General features: G+C 44.8%; 1 protein-coding gene across 1 annotated transcript in view; it reads left to right on the top strand.

Annotated features, from left to right (window-relative positions):
* The window catches only part of VPS35L (VPS35 endosomal protein sorting factor like), a 103,581-nt gene that overhangs the window by 51,097 nt on the left and 29,529 nt on the right, over window positions 1–22,955 (top strand). The window contains exons 13-22 of the mRNA XM_019666883.1: window positions 438–560; window positions 9,077–9,123; window positions 10,123–10,234; window positions 10,739–10,855; window positions 12,150–12,203; window positions 15,201–15,281; window positions 16,761–16,823; window positions 17,920–18,005; window positions 19,170–19,250; window positions 21,192–21,255. Of these exons, the coding sequence (XP_019522428.1) occupies window positions 438–560; window positions 9,077–9,123; window positions 10,123–10,234; window positions 10,739–10,855; window positions 12,150–12,203; window positions 15,201–15,281; window positions 16,761–16,823; window positions 17,920–18,005; window positions 19,170–19,250; window positions 21,192–21,255 (828 nt within the window). The remainder of the gene's footprint in view (window positions 1–437; window positions 561–9,076; window positions 9,124–10,122; window positions 10,235–10,738; window positions 10,856–12,149; window positions 12,204–15,200; window positions 15,282–16,760; window positions 16,824–17,919; window positions 18,006–19,169; window positions 19,251–21,191; window positions 21,256–22,955) is intronic.

The following is a 22,955-nucleotide window of genomic DNA, read 5'->3' as shown; positions in this document are numbered from 1 at the left end:
CCATGATCACGAATTCACAAAGCCCAGTTGGCTTTCCAAGGCGAGATTGCCTTCCAGCTCTTTAAATGCGTAAACTCCTCGGAAATTGCACCAGCGTCTGTGACAGACAATTAAAATGTGTTGATTGTACTGAACAAGCCGAGAGAATTAATGTGCCTGTGTTAATAGGAAGCGTCTCTGGTTGATCAGCCTTTCTTTCTTAGCATCTGCTGGCTCTGTTTTTATCGGGTTCCTCCTCCTTTGCACAGCGCACATTCCTGGAACAGCTCAACGTGGTGATATGGGAAACTTTGTGTGTGTGTTTTTTTCTGAGAAACCAGGCTGTTTCTCTCTCGTTGCCATCCACATGCTTCCAAGTACGCACAGTCTGTGAGCTGCGTGCTCTCTGTTCCTTATGTGACTTTCTTCCTTGTCTGTGTGTCTTTGGTCTCCTGTAGATTCATGGGGACACCGTGCAGAACCAGCTGGTGGTCCAGGGAGTGGAGCTGCCATCCTACCTCCCCTTGTACTCGCCTGCCATGGACTGGATCTTCCAGTGCATCTCCTACCATGCCCCCGAGGTAACTGACGGAGGAGGAATGCTGGGGCTCCCTCTCCTCCATATGGAGGTGGGAGTGACCCTTAACACTGTGCCTGGAACATGAACAGGGCCCTTCCAGAACAGCTGCAGCAGCACAGAGCCAGCCAGCCGTTAGAGAGGGCTGACACCCACAGTGGCTGGGTCAGTGCTGCAGACTTTTCCTGATTGTCTTGTTGGACCACTCCCGGAGGGGCGTATGGAGGCTCAGAGAGGCCATATCCCTCCGTAAGGTCACACAGCTGGAAAGTGGGTGACAGGCCATAAACCCATGGAATCTGGTGCCAGGGCCAACGGGCTTCGTCACCGCTTCTCTCACCTTCATGCACAACGGCTATAGAACGGGTAACGTTTTCCCCATTTGACAGAAGGAAAGTGGGTCTCAGATATGTGATTGCTTTTGTAGGTTTTTTTTTTTCTAATCGAAGCATCGTCAGGAATTAAAAGAGAAGTCAGAATCATAGCAGAAATTAACTGATTTTCTCCCCCAAGACTGAGAAGCAGTTTCCGTAGGACACCAGTTCAGATCGTCATAGTAACTGTGAATGATGAAGCTTCCTTGTTTTCTCGTTGAGCGTTGAGAATTTATTCTGTGGGGAAGACAAGAAGGGGCCCTGCTAGAAAACATGGGTACATAGTGCAAACCAAAATTCAAACACCCCTGCCTTTTCCCAGAAGCTGCAGACACATACTGACAGCCCTAAAGAAGAAGAAAAAAGCGCGTGACTTTGACTAAGCAATCCCGTTTCTAAGAAAATTTCGCACGGAAATAATTGGACAAATGCATACCCCTACCTACCTACGTATGTGTAGGTTTCTCACGCCAGCATGACATGGCAGACAGCCACCAGAGGGTAAATGATGTTATATGCAGTCAGTGGAATGTCAGCACCGTTTAAAGGGATGGTGACCCTGAGGACCTGTGTGTGCTGACATCAGGGTGTTCACAGCACAGGTCCCAGTGGCAAAGGCGGCTACCCCCACGTATGTGTCTGAGGTGGCGCCGGCCTGGTGTTCAAGTGTGTACAATGGAGCCGGGTCTGAGTCTCAGCTCTGTTGCTTAGAGCCGTTGGGATAAAGCAGAGGCCAAGTCACTTGTCCCTACCACCGTGAGCCGTTTTTCTTCATCTGTCACATGGGAGCAACAGTAATTCCTGTTTTCTAGTCTGTTCCACGGACCAAGCACAACAAACAGTCCGTGTACAGGGCTTAGCCGGCGTGCCCCACACATACTGCTTGAATGTTTGTCACATCGTCAGGATCGTAAATGTGGTTTTTACATCCGCGCCAGAGAAGGGGGAGGGGAGATAGGACAAAATTATCGCCGGAGGGTGAGGCTTTGGACCCTCCTTACTTATTTTTTCTGGCCTGTGTTTTCTTAACTTTTCATCAAATACAAGGCACTCCTTATTTCTTCACTTTTTCCAAATTCGAAAGTATGAGGAGAACCTAAGGACGTCTTGTACGTCAGGTGAATTTTTTACCGTTAAGTAAATGGATTTTCAGTCAAGCCAGTAGAAATGGATTGCTGGAAGTGTGCTGGCTCGTCTCAGCCGCTACGCACTGGCCCACGGCTCCTGGGAAGAGGCACCATGAACTTGACTGTAGACAGAGCCGCCCTACCTTTTGGCTGAGTGACACACACACGGGCACCACTGACGTATTTGAAAATGAGAATGCTTTCCCCCCCCCCCTTATTTTAATGACAGGCAAAATCAGATTAAAAACAAAAGGAACGTGGCATAAGGCGTTTGTCCTTTTATTTTAAGCACCGGTAATCTCAGAGGATGGCAGAAGCTGGGAATAGAGCTTTCCTGGGGAGTAAAACTCGAGGAAATCATTATTGCACTAGAGGAAGTGATTAAGAAAATTAGGTCACCCGAATAATAACAAGCTCTGATTCTTAGGGCACTCAGATAAGGAACGTGCGAAGGGGTTGTCTCCATTTTCAAAATGGAGAATTGATGTCAGCATGGAAGGTGGTGTTGAAAATGCATGTGACAATTTGATGCCTAAAAACTGACAGTGGCTGGGGTGTGTCGGCTGGGGAGTTAGAGCCGTGTGTGTCTTTAAGAGGCCATGCCTCCAAAGTAGAGGATTGTCAAGTTTGGCTGCAGCAGTTGCTAATGTACAGGACAGGCAAGTAGATAAAGGGGAAAGGAGAGGAAGGAAAAATGCCTTTAGCTGCGAATATCTGACATACAAAATTTCAAATCAAAATTCAGAGCCACACTCCCTGCCCCCCCCCCCCCCCCCGCAACCCCAAATCGGGGAGTGATTTTTCAAAAAGGCTTTTTTTGTTGTTGTTTGAAGATAGGTTTTGTGTTTTTTTTTTCCTCCTTATACAATTAAAATTATAGTAAGTAGAAAATAGATGTATTCTCCCTATTTCAGGCACATTCTACACAGAAGGAAAGCAATCATTTAAGGAAACCAGCTTTTAGGCAATGAAAACAAATCCCCATGATAAATTTATCGTCACTTTCATTTTTGGCAGCTTTTGGTTTGTTGGGGGTGCGGGGGTAGGAATAGAGGAAAACGGGCTGACTCCTGACGTCAGAGGCAAGCCTTGTCTGATATGAATCCCGTGTGATTTCTTGTTAAACTGTGAGATGCATAATACCCTCTGGGTCCATCCATGTTGTCGCAAATGGCAAGATTTCATTCTTTTTCATTGCTGTGTAATATTTCACCCTATGTATGTATGTATGTATGTATGTATGTATGTATGTATGTGTGTGTACTCGTACATCACATCTTCTTATCCAACCATCTATCAGTGGACATCTAGATTGCTTCTATGTCTTGGCTATTGTAAATGATGCTGCAATGAACAAAAGGATACATCTTTTCAAATTAGCGTTTTCATTTTCTTCAGATAAGTACCCGGAAATGGAATTGCTGGGCTGTATGGTAGTTCTACTTTTAGTGTTTTGAGGAAGCCCCATACTGGTTTCCATAGTGGCTGCACCAATCTGCAATCTCAACAGTGCACCAGGGTTCCCTTTTCCCCACAGCCTCGCCAGCACTTGTTGTTTGTTGATTTATTGATGATGGCCATTCTGACAGGTGTGAGGTGATATCTCATTGTGGTTTTCATTTGCATTTCTCTGATGATTAGTGACATTGAGCATCTTTTCATATGTCTATTGGCCATCTGTATGCCTTCTTTGGAGAAATGTCTTTTCATATCTTCTCCCATTTTTTGATTGGATTATTTTTATTGTTGAGTTGCATGAGTTCCGAATGTATTTTGGATCTCAGCCCCTTATCATATATCATTTGTGAATACATGCTCTGATTCAGTTGGTTGCCTTTTTGGTTTTTTTTTTTTTTTTTCCTTTTTTTTTTTTTATTAATGAAATACACATTTTTTAGAATTAGTTTCAGCTGTACAACACAGTGCAATAGTTATACTTTTTACCTTTCCAAGTGACAACCCCCCTCCCCCAGTCTGCCGCCCCACTTCCCCCTAATATCACACATATGTATTACAAATCCCTTGACTCCACTCTCACACTATACTCCACGTCTCATGACTATATATATATATATATATATATATTCACTTATAGTTGACATACAATATCATATAACATCAGCTTCAGGTGTACAGTGCAGTGGTCAAGCCTCTATCCCCTCCATGATGTGGTCTCCCTAACAAGACATGTGACCATCTGGCACCCTACAAAATATTTACAACATTATTAATTATATTCCTCGAACTGTCTTTGATGTCCCTGTGGCAATATTGTAGTTGCGTATTTATGCTGTCTAACCCCTTCCCCTTCTCCCTCATCCCCACCCCCTCCCAACTAACAGCCATCAGTTGTTCCTCTATATCCCTTTTTGTTTTATTGATGGTTTCCTTTGCTGTGCAGAAGCTTTTCAGTTTAATCCATTTATATTTCAAGTAATTATTGGCAGGTATGATGTGCTTATTGTCATTTTGTTAAATTTTTTTTGGTTGTTTTTGTTGTCCTGTTTTTTTCTTTTCAGTTTGCTTGCTTTTCTTTAGGGTTTTGTTTGGGTTCCTTTCTCTTTATTTTTTTTTGTATTGTGTTTAAAATTAAAAAAAGTTAAAAATGCATCAATTAGGGCAGCTTGAATAACGATGTTGTATTTATGGTATGGATTCGTCAGCCATCAAAAATAATGAGGTAGTGTGCTAACATGGGAGGAGGGAGGACCATGCTAGATTCTTTTTTTTTTTTTAAGATTTTATTGGGGAATTGGGGGAGGGGAACAGTGTTGGGGAATTGGGGAGGGGGACCAGCCAAGTTGTTGTTCTTCAGTCTTCGTTGTGGAGGGCGCCAGTCGCCATCTGGCTTCCTGTTGGCAGCTCGTGGCCTCCAAGCTCAAGGTGCTGTGTTCGATCTTAGTTGTGGGTGGGCGTAGCCACCATCCCATGCGGGAGTCGAACCAGCAGCCTTGTTGCTAAGAGCGCACGTTCTACCCACTGAGCTATCTGGGCGGCAGCTCAGCTCAAGGTGCCAAGTTCAGTCTTAGTTGCAGTGGGTGTTGCCCACCGTCGAACAGGCAGTCTTGTTAGGAGCATGTGCTCTCACCAGCTGATCCATCCTGCCACCTGTTGGCAATTCAGCGACAGCTCAGCTCGGGCGCAGTATCACTGGCCCATGTGGGAATCGAACCAGCGGCCCTGTTGCTCAGAGCTTGCGCTCTTAAGCCAATTCTTAACCAACTGAGCCACTTGGCCGGCCCCATGCTAGATTCTTGAGTAAAAAAAAAAAAAAAAGGCAAGTTGTAGCCCAGTATCGGTAAACTATCCATTTTTGTAAACCAGGCACAAAAAACAGGCTTTGAAGCACCGAAAGCTGTACATTCAAAGGGCACAGACAAAGGTCTACAAAGATGAACTCCACATTGATGACCCTGGTGACCCCTAGGAAGCGGGGGTTGGGAGGGAGGCCCTTCACATTCACCTTGCTGCATGATGATACTTTTATAATTTTTCTTGTTTTTATAATTGTTATAAAAACAAATTATAAGTCAATGGAATGTAGGGGCCTAATCAATCTTCTAGTTGTGATGTGCATTCTACAAACTAAGATGCTGAGTTGCAGGTTTTTCAGTGGCTCCTCTCAGCCATCAGGCTTGTTTCGATCTCAGGCTGGTTTGAACTGTTGTTTGTCTTGTTCTTGTCAAACATAATCAATCCTGTCACTCCTCAGAAAAAAAAAAATGAATACCCTCTAACAGATCTGCCTGGGACCCGTAACATTTGGCCTCCTGTGCACTTATAAGTATTCCTGTATAACAGTCAAGACGTTGCTTTTTTTGTTGTTGTTATATTCTTGGATGCATTTTTCATGCATTCATCTCTCATACAAAGAGACCATGTTAAGTGTTTGTTTTGTCCGAATGGCCAGAATGGTTTGTCCGTCTGTTGGCGTTTGCCCAGCTTCACCGTTTTAGAAGCGGTGGCGAGGCGTCTCCTTCGTTGGTGCGTGTGTCTGTGCGCGCGCACGCCGCCTGCGTGTGTCTGAGGGAAAGAGGAAGCCCCACGCGGGCTTGGATTTCTGTCTCATTTCCTCTCTGCCTAGAATAGCGGCTGGCACGTTAAAGCTGCCTGCTTCCTGATATGAGCATGTTGTGTGTGCGTGCCAAGGCGTACCAGTGTGATCGCGATATGGAATACCCCTTTCTAAGCCTTTCCTACAAACCACTTTGGCATTGGTCTTCAAGGATGACTTTTTTTTTTTTTTAAGATTTTATTGGGGAATCGGGGAAGGGGAACAGTGCTGGGGAATCAGGGGAAGGGGAACAGACAAGTTGCTGTCGTTTTGTTCTTCAGTCTAGTTGTGGAGGACGTTGCTTCACTGGCCCAAGTTGGCACCATCATTGCGCTCTTCCCGGGCGAGGCAGATCAGTCGCCGGCTTCTGGACGGCCGCTCACGGCGGCTGCTGGCCGCTCACGCTGGCTGCCGGCTACACATGGTAGCTTATGGCAGCCCACTGCAGCAGGGGACTGCAGCCCACGCCGTCGCCGGCGACTCACAGCAGCCCAGCTCCAGGTTGAGCTGTTGTTCAGCATCTTAGCTGTGGAGGGCAGTGTCACTGGCCCTCATATGTGGGATCTGACTGGGGCCCTCTGGCATCCCAAGCCAGTTCTCAAACAACATGCCACTCAGCCGGCCCAAGGATGACTTTTTGAATAGAAATACCCCATGAGTCGTTAGGTAAGCCATTCGTGACATCATCCATTTTATCGCTAGCTGGATACCTTTGGTTGCAAGGAACAAATACCTAACTGGCCCTGCAAAAATAATTCATCACCTTCTGTCTCAGGACAAGCGCAGGCTGTGGACCAGGCAGGTCCATTCTATCTCTCTGCTCTGCCATCCCAACTTAGCAGCAAGGTGGCTGCAGCCGTTCATGTCCAGATATGGCTGCATCCAGAGACGGAAAGATGGGGAGTCTTCCGTTCCTTGGGTTCCTGTTTCAGGACAAAGAAATCTTTCCTTGAAGCCCCCCATCTCAGCAGCTAGAAATGGGTCACGTGCCCATGGCTAAAACCACCACTGGCGGGGAAATGAGACGACCGTGCTTGGTTTGGATGTGTATTACTATGTTTGCCTAGTCTGTTCAGGCTGCTCTGACTGAATACCGTAGACCGGGGGTCTTATAAACAACAGGAGTTTATTTCTCACAGTTCTGGAGGCTGGAAGTCCAAGATCAAGGTGCCAGCAGCGCTGGTTTCTGTTGAGGCCGCTCTCCCTGACTTACAGACCTCTGTCTTCTTACTGAATCCTCTCATGGTCTTTTCTCTGCGTGTGCGCAGTCCTGCTTTCTCTCTTCTTCTTATAAGGACTACAGTCCTGTTGGATTAAGGCCCTACCCTTAAGGCCTCATTTAATATTAATTCCCTCCTGAAAAGCCCTATCTCAAACCAGTCACAGTAGGGGTTAGGCTTCAACATATGAATTGGGGGCGGGCACACACATAATTCAATCCCTAACAGGACCCAGCCTGATTTTTGTTGAGCAGAGAAAGAAATCTGAAAAAAAATCGGGGTTTGGGGCTGGGGGTACCAACAGTACCTCCAAAGTCAGCTGTCACTTTAATTATTCAGGGAACACCTAGGACCCAGAGATGCAGCTGGAAGGGATAGAATTGCAGCAAAAAAAGTACTGCTTGTTTTAGTTTTTGGCTTCGGGGCCAGACTTCGATAGAAATCTCATTGTCACCACTTGCTAGGAAATGGCTTAACCTATCTGATATTTGGCTTCGGTGTCTGTAAAGTGGAGTTAACGTACTGGGTCTCACAGGTTCTTGTGAAGAATAATTAAGAAAAGGAATGTGAGGCACATGGCCCCGTGCCTGGTGCATAGTGAATGTCAAGATGGCTCTTTTGTCCTAAGGGCGACCTTGTCTGTACCCTTCAAAACCTTCCTAAACCACTGCCCTATAGGGTACTTCCATTGATTTTTTTAAAAAACAGGAGCTCTTTTAAAGACACATAATTGTCTTAAGATAGCTCTAAAGCCATTAACTATTCCAATGTGTAATACGTTTACTTCCTTTTGGGTTGAATATATGCTTCAAAATTTATGGAGAGGGGGTGGAGAGTATGGCCTTTGATGCCAGGCGGCCCAGGTCACGTCCAGCTCACCACAGCTGCCCTGTTTTCCCGAAAATAAGACCTTGCTGGAAAATAAGCCCTTGCATGATTTTAGGTGCCAAAATATGGCACCTTGGCATACTGAATATTTTAAGCTGAAGGAGTTTGTGAAAAGGGCACCCTTCTCCCTGAAACAGGTCATAAAACCTTCATGTGAGGGCTGCGTGCCCTCCATATCCTGGAGGAATCATGCCACGGCTCTTCTCCAGCTACATCTTATATTGGGGGAAACACGGTAGCTGAGTCACCTGGTCACTGCTCTGTGGCTCGGTTTCTCACCTGTGAAATTGATGAGAACCTGCTGATGGGTGGTCGTGAAAAGTGAGAGCATGGGTGCCAAGCACTGCTCACCATGAGAGGAGGGCACCCAGCACCGGCCCAGTGTCTGTGATTTGTTCTACTGAGAAGTCCACTGGAACCCTGTGAAGTGGGGAGGAATGCGGGGGGGGGGTCATAGGAGAGGTGGGGAGTAAATTTCCATTCTCGTTGGTACCTCTCTCATCATCCTGTAGTAACCCTGCAGGTGGGATGGTACCCCCTGTATCATCTGCCTGAAGATGAGGACACCTAGGCTTAACCAAATGGGGTGACTGACCTGAGACCTTGCTGTTGGTAGTTGATGAGATGGGCTTTGAACCCAAGTGTGCCTGATGCCAGGGACCCAGCTCTTAGCCATTATACGAAATGCCATAGGTGTGAGTTCCCTGCCCCGTTCCCCCCAATCCTTGCCAGACACTGAGAATTAATGAGATGGGCATGTGGTTACATTCGAGCGGTACTTTGGAAATCCCTTGGTGAGAAATGTTGCTTTAGATTCTCCAACCTGATCATTTTCATTATTTTCTAAAATTTATTAGACTCTGCTGACCGAGATGATGGAGCGATGCAAAAAACTAGGAAACAAGTAAGTATTTTAAAATTCATTCATAAGACTTGATTTGTTTTCTTTTTTTTTAGCTTGGCATTGCTTACATGGGCGAGAGAGCCAACAGCGGGGTAGGACAGCATGGCGGTTAGGAAACTAGAGTCCAGTTTCCTGGCTTCAGATGCCTGGCTCTGCTCTTTCTTAGCTGTGTGAACTGTGTTACTTGCTTGACCTTTCTGTGCCTGTAAGATGGGTCTAATAATAGTTCTTTCCCCAGAGGGCTGTGACAAGCAGTAGGGTTAGGATGAACTCCATCTTCCTGTCTCTTCTTTTGGATGTAGATGTCCCTGAATCACAGTGTCCTTAGGTCCTAGAGTCATGCTTTTCATAAGAGAGATGGATGGATATTTATTTGCAGCCTGGATCAATATTGCTACTGAATGTTTAGTTTTATTAGTGCAGCAGCCTATTGAAGGCTCAATTTGCTACTGTTTAAATGGATTTGATTGCTTGCTTATTTACCTGTTCATCTATTGATCCATCCATCTGTCCATCATCCATCCATTCGTCCATCATCCATCCATTCATCCACCCATCCATTCATCCATCTATCATCCATCCATCCACCCATCCATCCATCCATCCATCCATCCATCATCCATCCATCATCCACCCATTCATCCATCCATCATCCATCCATCCATCCATCCATCATCCATCCATCATCTGCCCATTCATCCATTCATCATCCATCCATCCCTCATCCATCCATCCATCTATCCATCCATCCATCCATCATCCATCCACCATCCATCCATCCATCCATCCATCTATCCAGTCAATTTAACATTTTTCAAGTTCGCAGTGTGCACAAAACACTATGTTAGTCTCTAGAGGTTGCCTTTTTGTCTAGTTTTTTTTAACCTTACCATGAAAGGACTGTTAGTCATCCTTCCTGGTGACATACATCCTAATTAAATTAAAGGGACTTTCTTAAGGGGGCACCCTGTTGACATGGGGCGTGTGTGTGTCTTGCAGTGCCTTGCTATTGAATTCCGTGATGTCAGCTTTCCGGGCCGAATTCATTGCCACAAGGTCCATGGATTTTATTGGCATGATTAAAGAGTGCGATGAGTCCGGATTCCCCAAGGTACGCTCTGGGCTTCATGCTCCGCATGCGGGAGAACAAATGGGTAGCGTTTCCCCATAGCTCTCGAGGGCGAGCGTCCAGGGTCCTGGCCGCTTGGGCCCCCAGGACAACGAGCAAAGGTTCAGTTACTGAAGAACATGGTGGAAGCTGAGCTGGAGACTGGAATTGTTGTGCACATGTAATTGCTGCTAGTCACGCCCCGTGAGCCCCAAATTCATGGCATTAGCTCACTGTGACATATTTAGGAAAGACTGTGCCTTCACATCTTTAAGAATACATCTTCGCTTGTTATTTATGCAAAGCATGGGTCCCACAACTTAGACCACACGTGGAGCCAGCTCTTTATTCTGTGCTTCTCTGTCTAACGTGTGTCCGTCTGTGGTAGGACTTGAGATAGGGGCGATGGAGGACTAGCCCCGAGGCGAGCTAAATGTTATGACCTGAAGCCTGAAGTTGCCCTGATTTAAAATCTCCACTATCGTCATGGTTTGGTATTTTTCTTAGCATCTCCTTTTTCGCTCCCTGGGGCTGAACTTGGCCTTGGCTGATCCTCCCGAGGGTGATCGACTTCAGATTCTCAATGAAGCTTGGAAAGTTATCACGAAATTGAAGAATCCACAGGTGGGTGACCATTCTGACCTGAGCTCAACTGGGGGCTAGGATCTCAACGTAGATGGTTTCGGGGCCACAAGCATTCAGTCCATAACACAGCGAATAACTGAACATGGATATGTAGCGTTTGATAGAGGGAAATCGCATTTCTCAAGGGGGAACTATTAAAACGAGCTCAGTGGTAAACCCCTTGCGAATCCCCACGTTTACAAGAGCATACTGAGAACAGTGGAGTAATTTAGAAACAGTCACAAAGCTGTGCACCAAGGTTAGGTTTAGCAGAATCCTCGCTCAGCTCCAGCTATTGAAATTCTCTGTTGAACCGAACTCTGATTGGCTAACAAAAGCTGCTTATTTAGGATACCTAAATAAAAAAATCTCGGATTTATGGAGCCTGTACCCCAGTGTGTCAAGGCAACCTGGCATCAAAACCCGTGTGAACGGTTTTCCCTCCTCACAGGATGGGAAGACAGTGAGTGAGGGAGCTGTCCTCATTAAGTTTACCTTCTTAGCATTCCAGCTAGACCGAAGAATATTCCTGGTTTTTCTTGTGCGAATGAGATAACCGTTTTTCCCCTCCCTCGTTTCTTTTCTTCCCCCTAACATGTCAGAACAGAAGAGGTATACTTGCAGACTATATTTTTCCTTGCCCCCCCCCCACCTTTTTCCCCCATTTCAGTGTTTCCCTGGGCAGGCAGCCTTACTGAGTTGGTCATTGTCATTTCCGTAGCCATCTCATTGTTTCTCCATGGGCCGCCTTCCTACTCGAATCTAGCACGCGATTCCTTACCTAAAACGTGTGTGCTTTCTTCACCTTTTCCCAGCGTATACACATCTCCTCTATGGGACAAGTGGTTTATTTTTTAAAGGCAGGAAGCCTTTTTTTTTTTTTTTTTTTGCCTCAGAACATGCAAAAAATCACATTTTCAGCACAGCTAGAATCTTCAACCAGAGCTGCTGAGGTGCGGTGAGGACACCCCACTGTTAACCACCCCCCCTGCCCTTTGAGCCCCCCATTCTCTAAGCCTGGTAGAGCTTTCCAGACTTATGTCTCGTCCCAGGTAGCGATTCTGAAATGAAAGTCTCCCTAGTGTAAGCAACTTATATTTTTCTGTAGCTCACCTCTTAGAGTAAAAATACATCTGTGGGCGAGGTTTCTGTAGATGAACGCTCTTGAAATTCCTACCGCTTCTCAACTCTTCAGCTGTCACAGCCCTCATAGGGATTTGTGCAGGATGAGCTTGTGCCATAAGGTCGACCGTGGTGTTCTTACTGTAAAGCCACTTTTGCTTTTTCTTTGCAGGACTACATTAACTGTGCCGAAGTGTGGGTGGAGTACACCTGCAGACATTTCACGGTACATGTGGCTGTGGTATTTATTTTTGAAAGCATTCTATTTTTTTTTTTTCGTGTTTGTCATAGTGACTGAGTCTGGTGTTGGCATTGTATAGTGGCAATTGGTCTTCATTCATAAAAGTGCAGCCTTTAGGCTGTAGTGTTAATATGTGTGCTCTCACAGAAGGGTTCCATGCTTCCCATGTGAATTTGGGAAATGCTGCCCTTGCAAAGGGGAAGCAGTGTTTTTCACTAGGAGAGACGTTAGACGCTTAGATGCTGAAGTGCACTGTGACTTTCGTGGGTGTCTAGTAAGTAGCGTTCCCCAAACTTGCATGACATTATCTTCTAAGCACACAAAAACCCTTCCTTCCCAAGGCCCCGACCAGAACCCCAGTTTGGGAAATACTGGGCTTGTCAAAGAGCAGAGAGCCTTTAGAGGCAAGTATAGAAGTGGGTTCAAATCCGATTGCGAGAGTTGTTTATTTTAACCAACTTTAAAAAATGGCAGTGTAGCAAGCATGCAGAAAAGCACGTACATCGTAAGTCTGCTGCCTGATAACTCTTCTCAAAGTACGCCCAGGAAGCCATGGTCCAGATCAGAAAATAGGATGTAGGAAGTACCCCCCACCCACCCCCTGCCCCTGCCTTTGGCGCGGAGTTGGAGGTAACCACCACCCTGGCCTGTAACTCCGAAATTGGTTTTGCCTCATTTTGATCATTGTATAAATGTCAATCTGTTGCTTTTGTTTCTTTTGTCCAATTTTTGTTTTATGTTTTATTCAGGAAATTTCAAACATAGGGTCTCTTTTGTACTTCTCACCCAGAAATGATCCACTTAAGACCAGTCTTGTTTCATTTACGTCCTTACCTCTTCTCCTTAACCCCTGGATTATTTTGAAGCAAATCTAAGACGACATATTTGATGAAAATCTGTTCGCATTTAGCACATATCTGTAAAATATAAGAATTCCCTTTTTTGAAATACAAGCCCAATACGTTATCCTAACTATTGGGTTGTCGGAAAAGTCATGACGCATTTTTGCAATGAAAAACAGAAAAAATATGTCATGGACTCTTCTGACAACCCAATAAAAGAATTAATGCTTTCACGTCATTAAAAATTAGTCAATGTTCGGATTTCAGATTTCCCCAACTGTCTCATAAGTTTTTTACAGTTTATTTGTTCAATCAGGATTAAAATAAGGTCCCCACCTTGTGAGATTTCTTAGGATTCTTTTGCTCTGTAAGTTTTCTCTTCCTCCCTTCCTCCCTCCCTTCCTTTCTTTTTCCCTATAATTTATATGTTAAAGAAATGGGTCCTTTGTCCCGTGGAGTTTCCGTCTGGATTGGCCAGGTATTTCCCTGTGGTGGCGTTAGCCATGTTCCTCTGCCTTCAGTATTTCCTATAAGTTGGCAGTCGGTTCTAGAGATTTAATCCACTTCCAATCTGCCGTTTTGGACCCGTGGGTGGTGCTGTGGTGCTTCTCCAGGGCCGTTCACGGGATCTGCTTGTCTCTATGACGGGAGCAGCCCGTGAAGCTCTTGGCATCTCAGAGTTTATCAGAGGTCACAAAATGGCGGTATTGAGTTACTACCATTTCTTCTTTGTTGCCTGGGAAACTTGTATAAGGAGAAATTCCTCTCGTTGGGTATTCCGTTGGGTACAGTTTGTACAGAAAATGTAGTATTGATGCTCATCTTCCTCCCTGCCATTAAATGGGTTGTCGGAAAAGTCATGACTTTTTTTGTTTGTTTTTCATTGCAAAAATGCGTCATGACTTTTCCGACAACTCAATAGTAGCTTTCAGAATAAGGATTTAATCCCTCAGCATCCCCAAACATGACTGGTGAGTTGTAGTTACTGTTGGTGTGTCTTTAGGAACTCATGGACTTAAACATATTTGAATTATATTCTTCGTACTGATGCTCTGTTGTCCCGGCTGACTCCAGGGTCCTCATACATACAGCCTGTGGTCTTGGATGCCTTCCTTGCTTTCTAAGATGGTCCAGCCTCCTTTGTGTATTTCTTACCCCAGATTTGGAATCAGCTTTTTCTCCAAGGAACTTTGGTTTCTTTTAGGGCCGTTTTCAGATTTTTTTTTGCTGTGTGACCCCGGCTAAGTCACTTAACTTCTCTGAGCCTCCATGTCCCCATCTGTAGAATGGGAATAATGCTGTCCATGCTGGGGAGTGTCATGAACATTCAATGAGAAAGTAAACATAATGGCATCTATTTAGAGAACATGTCTCATGGGCCAGGCACGTTCCCTGTAAGCTACACAGCCTCAGAGCAGCCTGGCCAGGAGGGTTCACATCACATAGACTAGAGGCCAGCACACTTTCTAAAGAAGGCCAGAGAGTAAATAGTTGAGGCTTTGTGGACCATCCGATCTCTATCACAAGTATCTGACTCTGCCATTGCAGTCCGAGAGCAGCCACAGACAACACACGAGTGAGCACGGCTCCGTGCTCGTAAACTCTGTTCATGCACACTGAAGTTGGCATCTCCAGTGCCCGTTACAAAATGCTATTTCTTCTTTTGATTGGAGTGTAAAAACCATTTCTAGCTCGCGGGCCATAGAGAAACAGGTATTACGTTGGATCTGGGCTGTGATTGGCTGACCCCGATGCAGACAACAGAAGTGAAGTGGGCATTGGGTCACCTGGTATTAGGGGGCAAGTCTATGCTCTTCCCAGAATGCCTCGCTGGGGAGGGCCTGGGACAGGCAGGCAGAAAATGGTGTGGCCGGTTTTATCAGGAGAAGTAGGAGCCGTGTGAAGACCCTGAACCTTCGAGAATGGTGTTTCTGTCCTGACTTGGTGTAAACAGCTTTAGGGCCATGGTATAGGTGGGATTTTTTTTTCCCCCCCTTATAGTATTTCCAGCAGAATTTTTGAAATGATTTTCTGGAAGGTGTGTGCTGTATTCTGAAAATGTTAGTCCTTTACCCCTGAAAAACGGTCGACAACTACCATTTTGTGTCTAATACAGGTTTTCTTGATTTTCCCCATGTAGAAACGAGAGGTGAATACCGTTCTGGCTGACGTCATCAAGCACATGACTCCAGACCGCGCATTTGAGGACTCCTACCCTCAGGTAACAGGTTTGCACTGCTCACTCCCACACGGGTATTCTTAGGAAATGCAAATGAAGCATTAAGGGTAAGGGCCATGATACATGCAGTCTGCGGTCAAATGGATTAAGAAAAAAATGTGACTTACGGAAAGAGAACGATAAAACAAATATGGCAGAATTTTCAAAGTGGGTGAATTTGGGTGAAGACAATATGATGGGGGTTTTCTGTACTGTTCTTTCAACTTTTCTGCAAGTTTGAAATTATTTCCAAATAAAAAGTTAAATGTGTGTGGATTGTGTGTTTGTGTGTCGACAAATTCTGCCATTGGCTGGATAGGGGAGGAGATAAAGTGAATACAGCAAAATGGTAGTCATTGTAGAGTTTAAGTAGTAAGTAAATGGGCATTTGTTATATATTCTTTGAATTATCTTTGTTTCTGCATTTTTATCGTAAAATGTTGATGGAGAAAAGCCTACCCTTTTAAATAAGGAAATGCACTATGTGTATGTATTGCTGTGTGTTATAATGCCCTTCCTTGAAGCGTTGCTTGTCATGAAGTTTTTAAGTTTTTTATTAATCTTTTGCTTGACTGATCTATTGAGCTACTTAATTATGAAACAGGTTCGTACCTTTTAATATTCTGTTTTTAGAGTGGTTTCTTTTGCAAAGGATTTAAACAGCTCTATTTTTAGTGTAAACAAAGTACTTGTCAGTACGTTTTCTCTTCGTAACAGTAACCTGGGGCAGGGGTTTATATTTTATTTAGAAAAAGCAGTTCCCTCGTTCTCTGGTGCCGAGGTCCTGTCAGAGGGACTGTGTGGGTCTCAGGGTGAGGGCTGGTGGACATCAGTGCTGGGCATCGGGGGCCGGCCTCCCAGATGTGCCACCGTCCTCGGGTAGTGATGTCGCCTCTGACTGACGGGCACACTCGGCCCAGTGCATGTCCACCGAAGGAGCCAGGAAACCCAGTCACGAGGTGCTAGAACAGAGGTCTGAATACTAGGGCCCCTTGACCACGGGTAGCCCATTGCCTATTTCTGTGAATAAAGTTTTATTGGAACCCAGCCATGCCCACGTGTCTGCGTGCTGTCTTGGGCTGCTTTCCAGCTGCAGTAGCAGAGCTGAGTAGTTGTCATGGCTGTATGGCCCTTTATAGAAAGTGTTGGCTCCTTCCTTGAACATGCATGGCTGACTTTACTGGAGGGCTTTGAAGGGCAGGCACTGCGTACCTGCACCATTTAATCCTACAGTGCGCTGGGTGCTTTGCTCTCCACTTTATAGACAGTGCAGTGGAAGCTGAGAAATTGTATCCCCAAGATTACAGAATAAATTGGGCAAACTGAGACTGAGATAGGGCCAAACCATATTTCTCTGTTCCTTGAGCAGTCCAGGATTCCATTACTGTGATTGCGATTGCAAATTATTAAAGGGTTGCGTTTAAAAAAAAAAAAAATCCAAGTTTTTCTTAAGTAAGATGTGCCTTTTATTTTGTTTTGCAGCTTCAGTCAATAATTAAGAAAGTGATCACCCACTTGCACGATTTCTCAGTTCTTTTCTCGGTGGTAAGTGACATTCCTTAATTATCTGTGGAAGTTTGTATCTGAGTCAGAGGTCCCCTTGGTGTCTCAATAATGTTTTCATGGTGCCCAATGCCAAAAGAAATACTTAATGGTTTTTTTTATAAAGTAGAGGGATCTCAACAACTTAAGTATTTATGTTATAACTTCATCAGCGTTTGAAAAAATACACAGACTAAAAGAAAAATATTATCTTTAGCTCATTCATTGCTTGCTAATGGGATGAGTGTGCCAGTCGGGCACCACATGGCTGCTCAGACTTGGGCACCTGCTTCCTTATTTCTAACTCTTCCTCATCTTCACATGATACTTGCTTTTTTTCACCCAGTCTAATGTTGAAACTATGGCATACATCGAGCTAAGCGTTTTCTCGGTGTCTGACAGAGTTAAGGCTGATTATGTGTTCCTCAAAAACTTGAAAAATCCTGCGACACCCCTTCGAGTTTGCAGCAGTGCCCCGGGCAAGTACATATCTAGGTGATTCTACGCACTGCGACGTTCTCTTTCCTTCCCTCAGCCTCCCTCTTCCCTGGCACCCTTCTTTCTTCCGCTTTCCATTTACATACATTCACAGGATTGTACGTTTCTGGCTTCTTGTTGATTTCAAAATAGAGGCTGTTATTTATTGGACATGTGCCACGCTCCAAGCACTGAGCTAGAACTTTCCAAGCATTGCCTCCTGTCGTTTTCACCCCACCGCTGGGACGTGCGAGGAGTTATTATTCCCACTTTATAGATGAGGAAACTGATCCTGGAAGAGGCGGAGTAATCTGCTTAAGGTCACACAGTCACTAGATGTAGAGGCAAGAGGCAGAGGCCAGTCTGCTCCTTCCTCTGCTCGTCAGTACCATCATCAAAAGACTGAAGTTGGCGTTTCATGTTGTACCCAGAAGAGCTTAGGGTCCTCTAAATGGCGCCTAGATGGTTTGCCAGCCCTCATCCCGGGCACACGTCACTCGTGTTACAAACCTCAGGGCCCTTCTCCTTCCTTCCTCTGTTTAGACCTTCAAAGAAAAAATGACCCACAAATTCCTTCCAAACGCTTGTATAAATTGCATAGAGTGCTATTTTTTTTTTTTAGGAAAAATTTCTGCCATTTCTGGACATGTTCCAAAAAGAGAGCGTGCGGGTGGAGGTTTGCAAATGCATCATGGAAGTTTTTATCAAGTAAGTGTAACACATCATAATCGGAAGTTTCGATGCGCGACACCTTTGAAACCTGTTGATAAGACATCGGTCTGCACCCTCTGAGGCCCAGTCAGGTGTACGTATGTCATACCTAAAATAACATAAAAGGAAAACCGCACAGCAGGAGCAGTCCTGATAAAAAGTTTACAATTAGTGCTTAAGAAGACAGAGTCATAAGTATTGACAAGAGCCCGGCCAACGCTTAGGGTGTTTTTGGAAGGAACAGTCTATTGGTAAACTACTTAGTGAGAAACATTTTATAAGATAAAGCCATGCTCATCAAGGTACCAACGCTAGAAACTTCCTCCTTCAGTGTGTATGTAGGTTTGTGATCAGTTTTCAAATTTACCTCCTTTTATGTCATTAAATTTGTTTCCCCAAATGGCTTACAGCTGGTGCCACTGAAATAATTGTAGGTAGTCCACCGAGGAGAGATTTTTATGTTTATTTTAAAAGTGGTGTATTTCTAATTATTCTAAAGTTTCTTAGATAATATATAACTAGTCAGTGATTTCGTGTATATTGTGTTTTACGACAAGGTTAAGTTAAAAGTTAAAGCCACTCTAAGTATTAAGTATGTAGCTACGGTAAAAGAAAAATAATGTTAAGATGGAACTCAACCACAGTTTGGGAAATTGAGTTAGATGTTGCCTGAATATGTGTTTTAAACTGCTTGTATTGTCTTCCTAAAAGATTAATTCCATATGCTTGTAACAAACACACCTACTTTACTTACATAAAGGTTTCTATGAGGAGCTTGTCCTTTTTTATATTATTCGAAAACCCCAATGAATAATTGTGCCTGGCACTTGACACAGTTGTAGACAGATTATGAACAACTGTAGAAGGTTCTAGAAACTCGGTAAGAAAATGGGCTTGCCCTTTGCCTATTTTAGGACATGGAGCAGTTCTGCCAGGATTTTGCAGTGTCAAGAAGTTATATTATGTGTAGAAAAACAAACTTGTTATGGAAAGAAGAATTAAGAGATAACCAGAACTTTGCCCATTAGTGGAAAACTGGGCTAAGGTCATTGCAGCCAGGTCACTGATTGCTTCTGAAATATGTACAGTAGACAAGAATGAAATCCATGCTTTTGTTCTCAGCAGACATAGCTCCTCCCATTATCTTTAAATATCTCCTAGGCATCAGCAAGAACCCACCAAGGACCCCGTCATTCTGAACGCCCTTTTGCACGTTTGCAAGACCATGCACGACTCTGTGAAGTAAGCCACGCTTCAGGCTGACACGTAACGCGCGGATTGGGTCTAGTACCACCTCAGAGATTAATTCCCTCATAGCACATGAGGGAATTACTGCTTTAGGCTGCCACTGAGAATAATATTATTTTATGGGAGCTATTAAGATTCTTGCTAACAGGGACATTCCCGTGCAGGAGAGGAGGGAGGCTGAGGCTAACCTTTGTGAGAAAATGAGATGGCAGGTGTTTTTACACAGGGATTTCTATTGGGAGAAAAAGGCCGGTTTCATCCCAGGGAACTCAATCTCCATGTCTCCAAGAGATTTCTGAGAGAAGCAGCAGATAGTGGACTAATGATTCACTCATCTAGTAGCACAACCTTTACGTTTTTTTCTCCTTATTAGCCAATTATTTGAAAGTCAAGTGCAACTGCTCATGTGCTTTACGTGAAGGACTTCATTTGTTCCGTATACATGAGGCCCAGACCTATCCACTGGCCGTATCTTTGGGTCAAGGCCATATCGTCACTCCTTTGTTCTCTAGCCTATTCCCCCCGCCCCACGTTTCCATTTGATGATGCTTAAGGCAATTCTTGCTTATTTGTGGTTGAAATTTTAGTCCCCAAAGAATTTTAAACATAGCAGCTTGATTCACTGGAAAATGTTACAAGCATTTGCGAAAATTGTTTTAGTGACTTGACCATCAACAAGATGAGCTGTATTTCTTTTTTTTTTTTTCCCCTCTGAGTTTTAGAATCTTTATTTTATTACTTTCTGTGTTCCACTTCATGGGTAGTTATAAAAATCAAAACATGAAGACTTTTCATGACAAATAGGTTTTAGTTGGACGAAATAACAATGAAGGCACAGAAAACGTCCAGCAGGGCACTTGTATTAGTAGGTTATTGGGTTTTGGCCTGAATAAAATAGGTTTATTTCTCCCTTGTAAAAGTGTGAGGCCAGAAGGTAGAGAAAGGGTAGCTCTGCTTTAGAATAATCCAGGAACCCAGGTTCTTGGCTGGTTTGTTGCTCTGCCATCCCTCTGGGGTGTTGTCCGTGTCTTCCTGGTGGAAGCCAGCTTACCTTGACCATGTCCACGTTGCAGCCTGTGGGCAGTAAGCTTTCTTTTGGGGAACAAAACACATTCACATCCCATTGGTCAGAACGGTCATGTGACCATCCCTAGCTGCAAAGGTGGCTGGATTATGTAGTCTCAAAGCATGAAGGAGACATAGCATACTGGAGGGTGGTGTAAAGTCTCTGCCAATATTTATTTTCCCCTAGAACAAACCAACAAACAAAAACCTTGGTTCCTGTTTTCTCTGGACTCTTAAAACTTTTCAAAATAAACTTGGGGATCTATTTATAGGCCTTCACATGTATAATAAAAACCATGAAGCCTTGACATTTTCCTATCTGTAATTGTAAATTTTCTGTCAAAGAGAAGCGACCGAGGTCTGTGATTGACTTTAACGTGCGTCCCCCAAATACGATGGCCTGATATATGGAGAGGGGAATAGATAGTTATGTGATAAAGCAAATTTTATAAAATGATATTGGTAGGCTCTTCGTGGTTGGTTTATGTGGGTGTTCCCTGTACAATTCTTTTCAGCTTTGCTGCCAGATTGCGATTTTTTATGTTGAACAAAAGTTCTCTGAAATACAACATTCGACGTGAGACCTTTCGGCCCAAATTCCAAAGAAGACAAAGTTACTTTCTCTTTTGCCATTAATAATCATATCTTGAGAACAGCATCTTTGAGAGATGTGAAACACATTTAAATTGTCAAATGACATATTTTTATCACAAGAAACACAGCCTGTTGGGAGGTGGTTGTTTTGTTTTTTTTTAATCTAGAAAATGCAAAATGTGCTTACTTGTTAAATTGCTTTGTTCTTACATATTTTTTCCTTTAGAGACTCATTTGTTACCTCATTGTTAATTATGTACCATTTATTGATTTTAGTGCACTCACTCTCGAGGATGAGAAAAGAATGCTGGCATATTTGATTAATGGGTTTATAAGAATGGTGAGTATTGAGGAAGGCGTTTGTTTCATTGCTCTTGGAAATGTGATGTAATTGTTTGTCTTTCCTCTGGTGAAGGCAGTTAACATTATGTTCCCTAGTGCTTTTCATTTTTATCGAGACAAGATGAAATTAGAAAACATCTGACATTAGCCAATACTCCCCTGGGGCCAGAGGGAGCCAAGACAAACTGGCTTAAGGAAAAAATAAAAAGCGGGGTGGGAGGGGAGAGTTACTGACTCATGAGACAGAAAGCCCAGGGGTGGAACCTTCCTGAGGAGCAGCTGGACTCGGGGTCTCCGTGGTGTCGTCATCAGGGCCTGCCGCCCGTGTGTCTTTGGCTCGTGGCTCTGCTCTCTTGGCGCCTTCCCCGGCAGTCTCACCCCACACGAGACCTCCAGGTTTCGTTTCCTTCCAGCTCTGCAGCCCATCGGGAAGGGCTCCAACAGAATTCCTGGGATGGAGTTCCTTTGGGTTAATTTGGGTCACCCGCCCAGCCCCGAACAAATGGCTGATGTGAGGGAGAGCGAACACCCCGATTGCTTGCCAGACAGGGGGACACATGCACATCTGGACACCTGGGCCATGTGGTCCAGGAGTGGGGAGGAGGGGCTTCCTGACACACCCGATGTGCTGCTCTTGCGATGATGGTGAGAATGAGGCTGTGTGCAAAATGCCGGGATCCACCACCCTGCCTTTCTTAGTTAGCTATTGCTGCGTAACCAATCCTCCCAAACTTAGTGGCTATTAATTCTTACAATTCTGTGGGTTGGCTGGGGAACCAGGCTGCTCCGTGTGGCAGGATTGGGGCTGGAGAATTCAGGATGGCCTTGCCCATGTGCCTGGGGCACTGGTGCTGGGTGTTGACTGGGCTGTCTCGTTTTTTCATCCGTGTGACATCTCTCCACTGTTCCCGTGTTCCTGTCGCCTGTCTGAGCTCTCCTACATGGTGAGGGCAGGGATAACCTGCAGGGCCTTTTTTGAGGCTGCGGTTCAGAAGTCACAGCGACTGGTGCCTTGTTCAGCTGCGTTCTGCTTGTCAGCACGTCACAGAGCCAGCCCCTTGGAGGGGACGGAGGGCAGAGCCCACGGAGGCACTGAAGGACACGCAGCGCGGGAGGGGTCCAGCCACCAGCCCAGCCTCGCCAGAACAACCTCTGCCTTCCTTCTTGGTTCACAAAGCTAGATGCCAGCTGCCCCCAGTGTCCTGTTTTAATAGACAGGTCAAGACAGAAGCTGACCGAGATGAAAATAACTCGATTATTTTGAAAATAACCTTGGAAATGTGACCGGTTCAGCCACAGGGGTCGTTTTAACTATCCAACTAGCTTTGTGGGTAAAATACCAATTCTGATGAAAAGTCCATATTAGCCTGAAAATTCCCTCTTTAGGAAATGTACCTGTGGCTTTTCCATGGTGCCTCTCTCCTGCGCCCTTGGTTTATATGTAGATCATGCAGCATTTGTCCTTTTATGGCTTTGTCCGAAAGCCACTGAGCTGTAATGGAAGAGAATATGAGGAAATAAGATTTGAAACCCGATCGCTGTAATGGAACGAGCATGTTAAACCTCTAGACAGAAGTGACTGCTGGAGCAGCTCAGCTTATCCTACCAACCAGCTGTCCATACACTTGAAGAAATAGGAGAAGAGGGAGAAACTTCCATCTTTGGCTCCCGCAGCCACCAGTAAGCTGCTGAGGTTGG

The sequence above is a fragment of the Hipposideros armiger genome, unplaced genomic scaffold (assembly GCF_001890085.2).
Source record: "Hipposideros armiger isolate ML-2016 unplaced genomic scaffold, ASM189008v1 scaffold_480, whole genome shotgun sequence".
NCBI classification, from domain to species: domain Eukaryota; kingdom Metazoa; phylum Chordata; class Mammalia; order Chiroptera; family Hipposideridae; genus Hipposideros; species Hipposideros armiger.
This window is presented reverse-complemented; position numbering and strand designations above follow the sequence as displayed.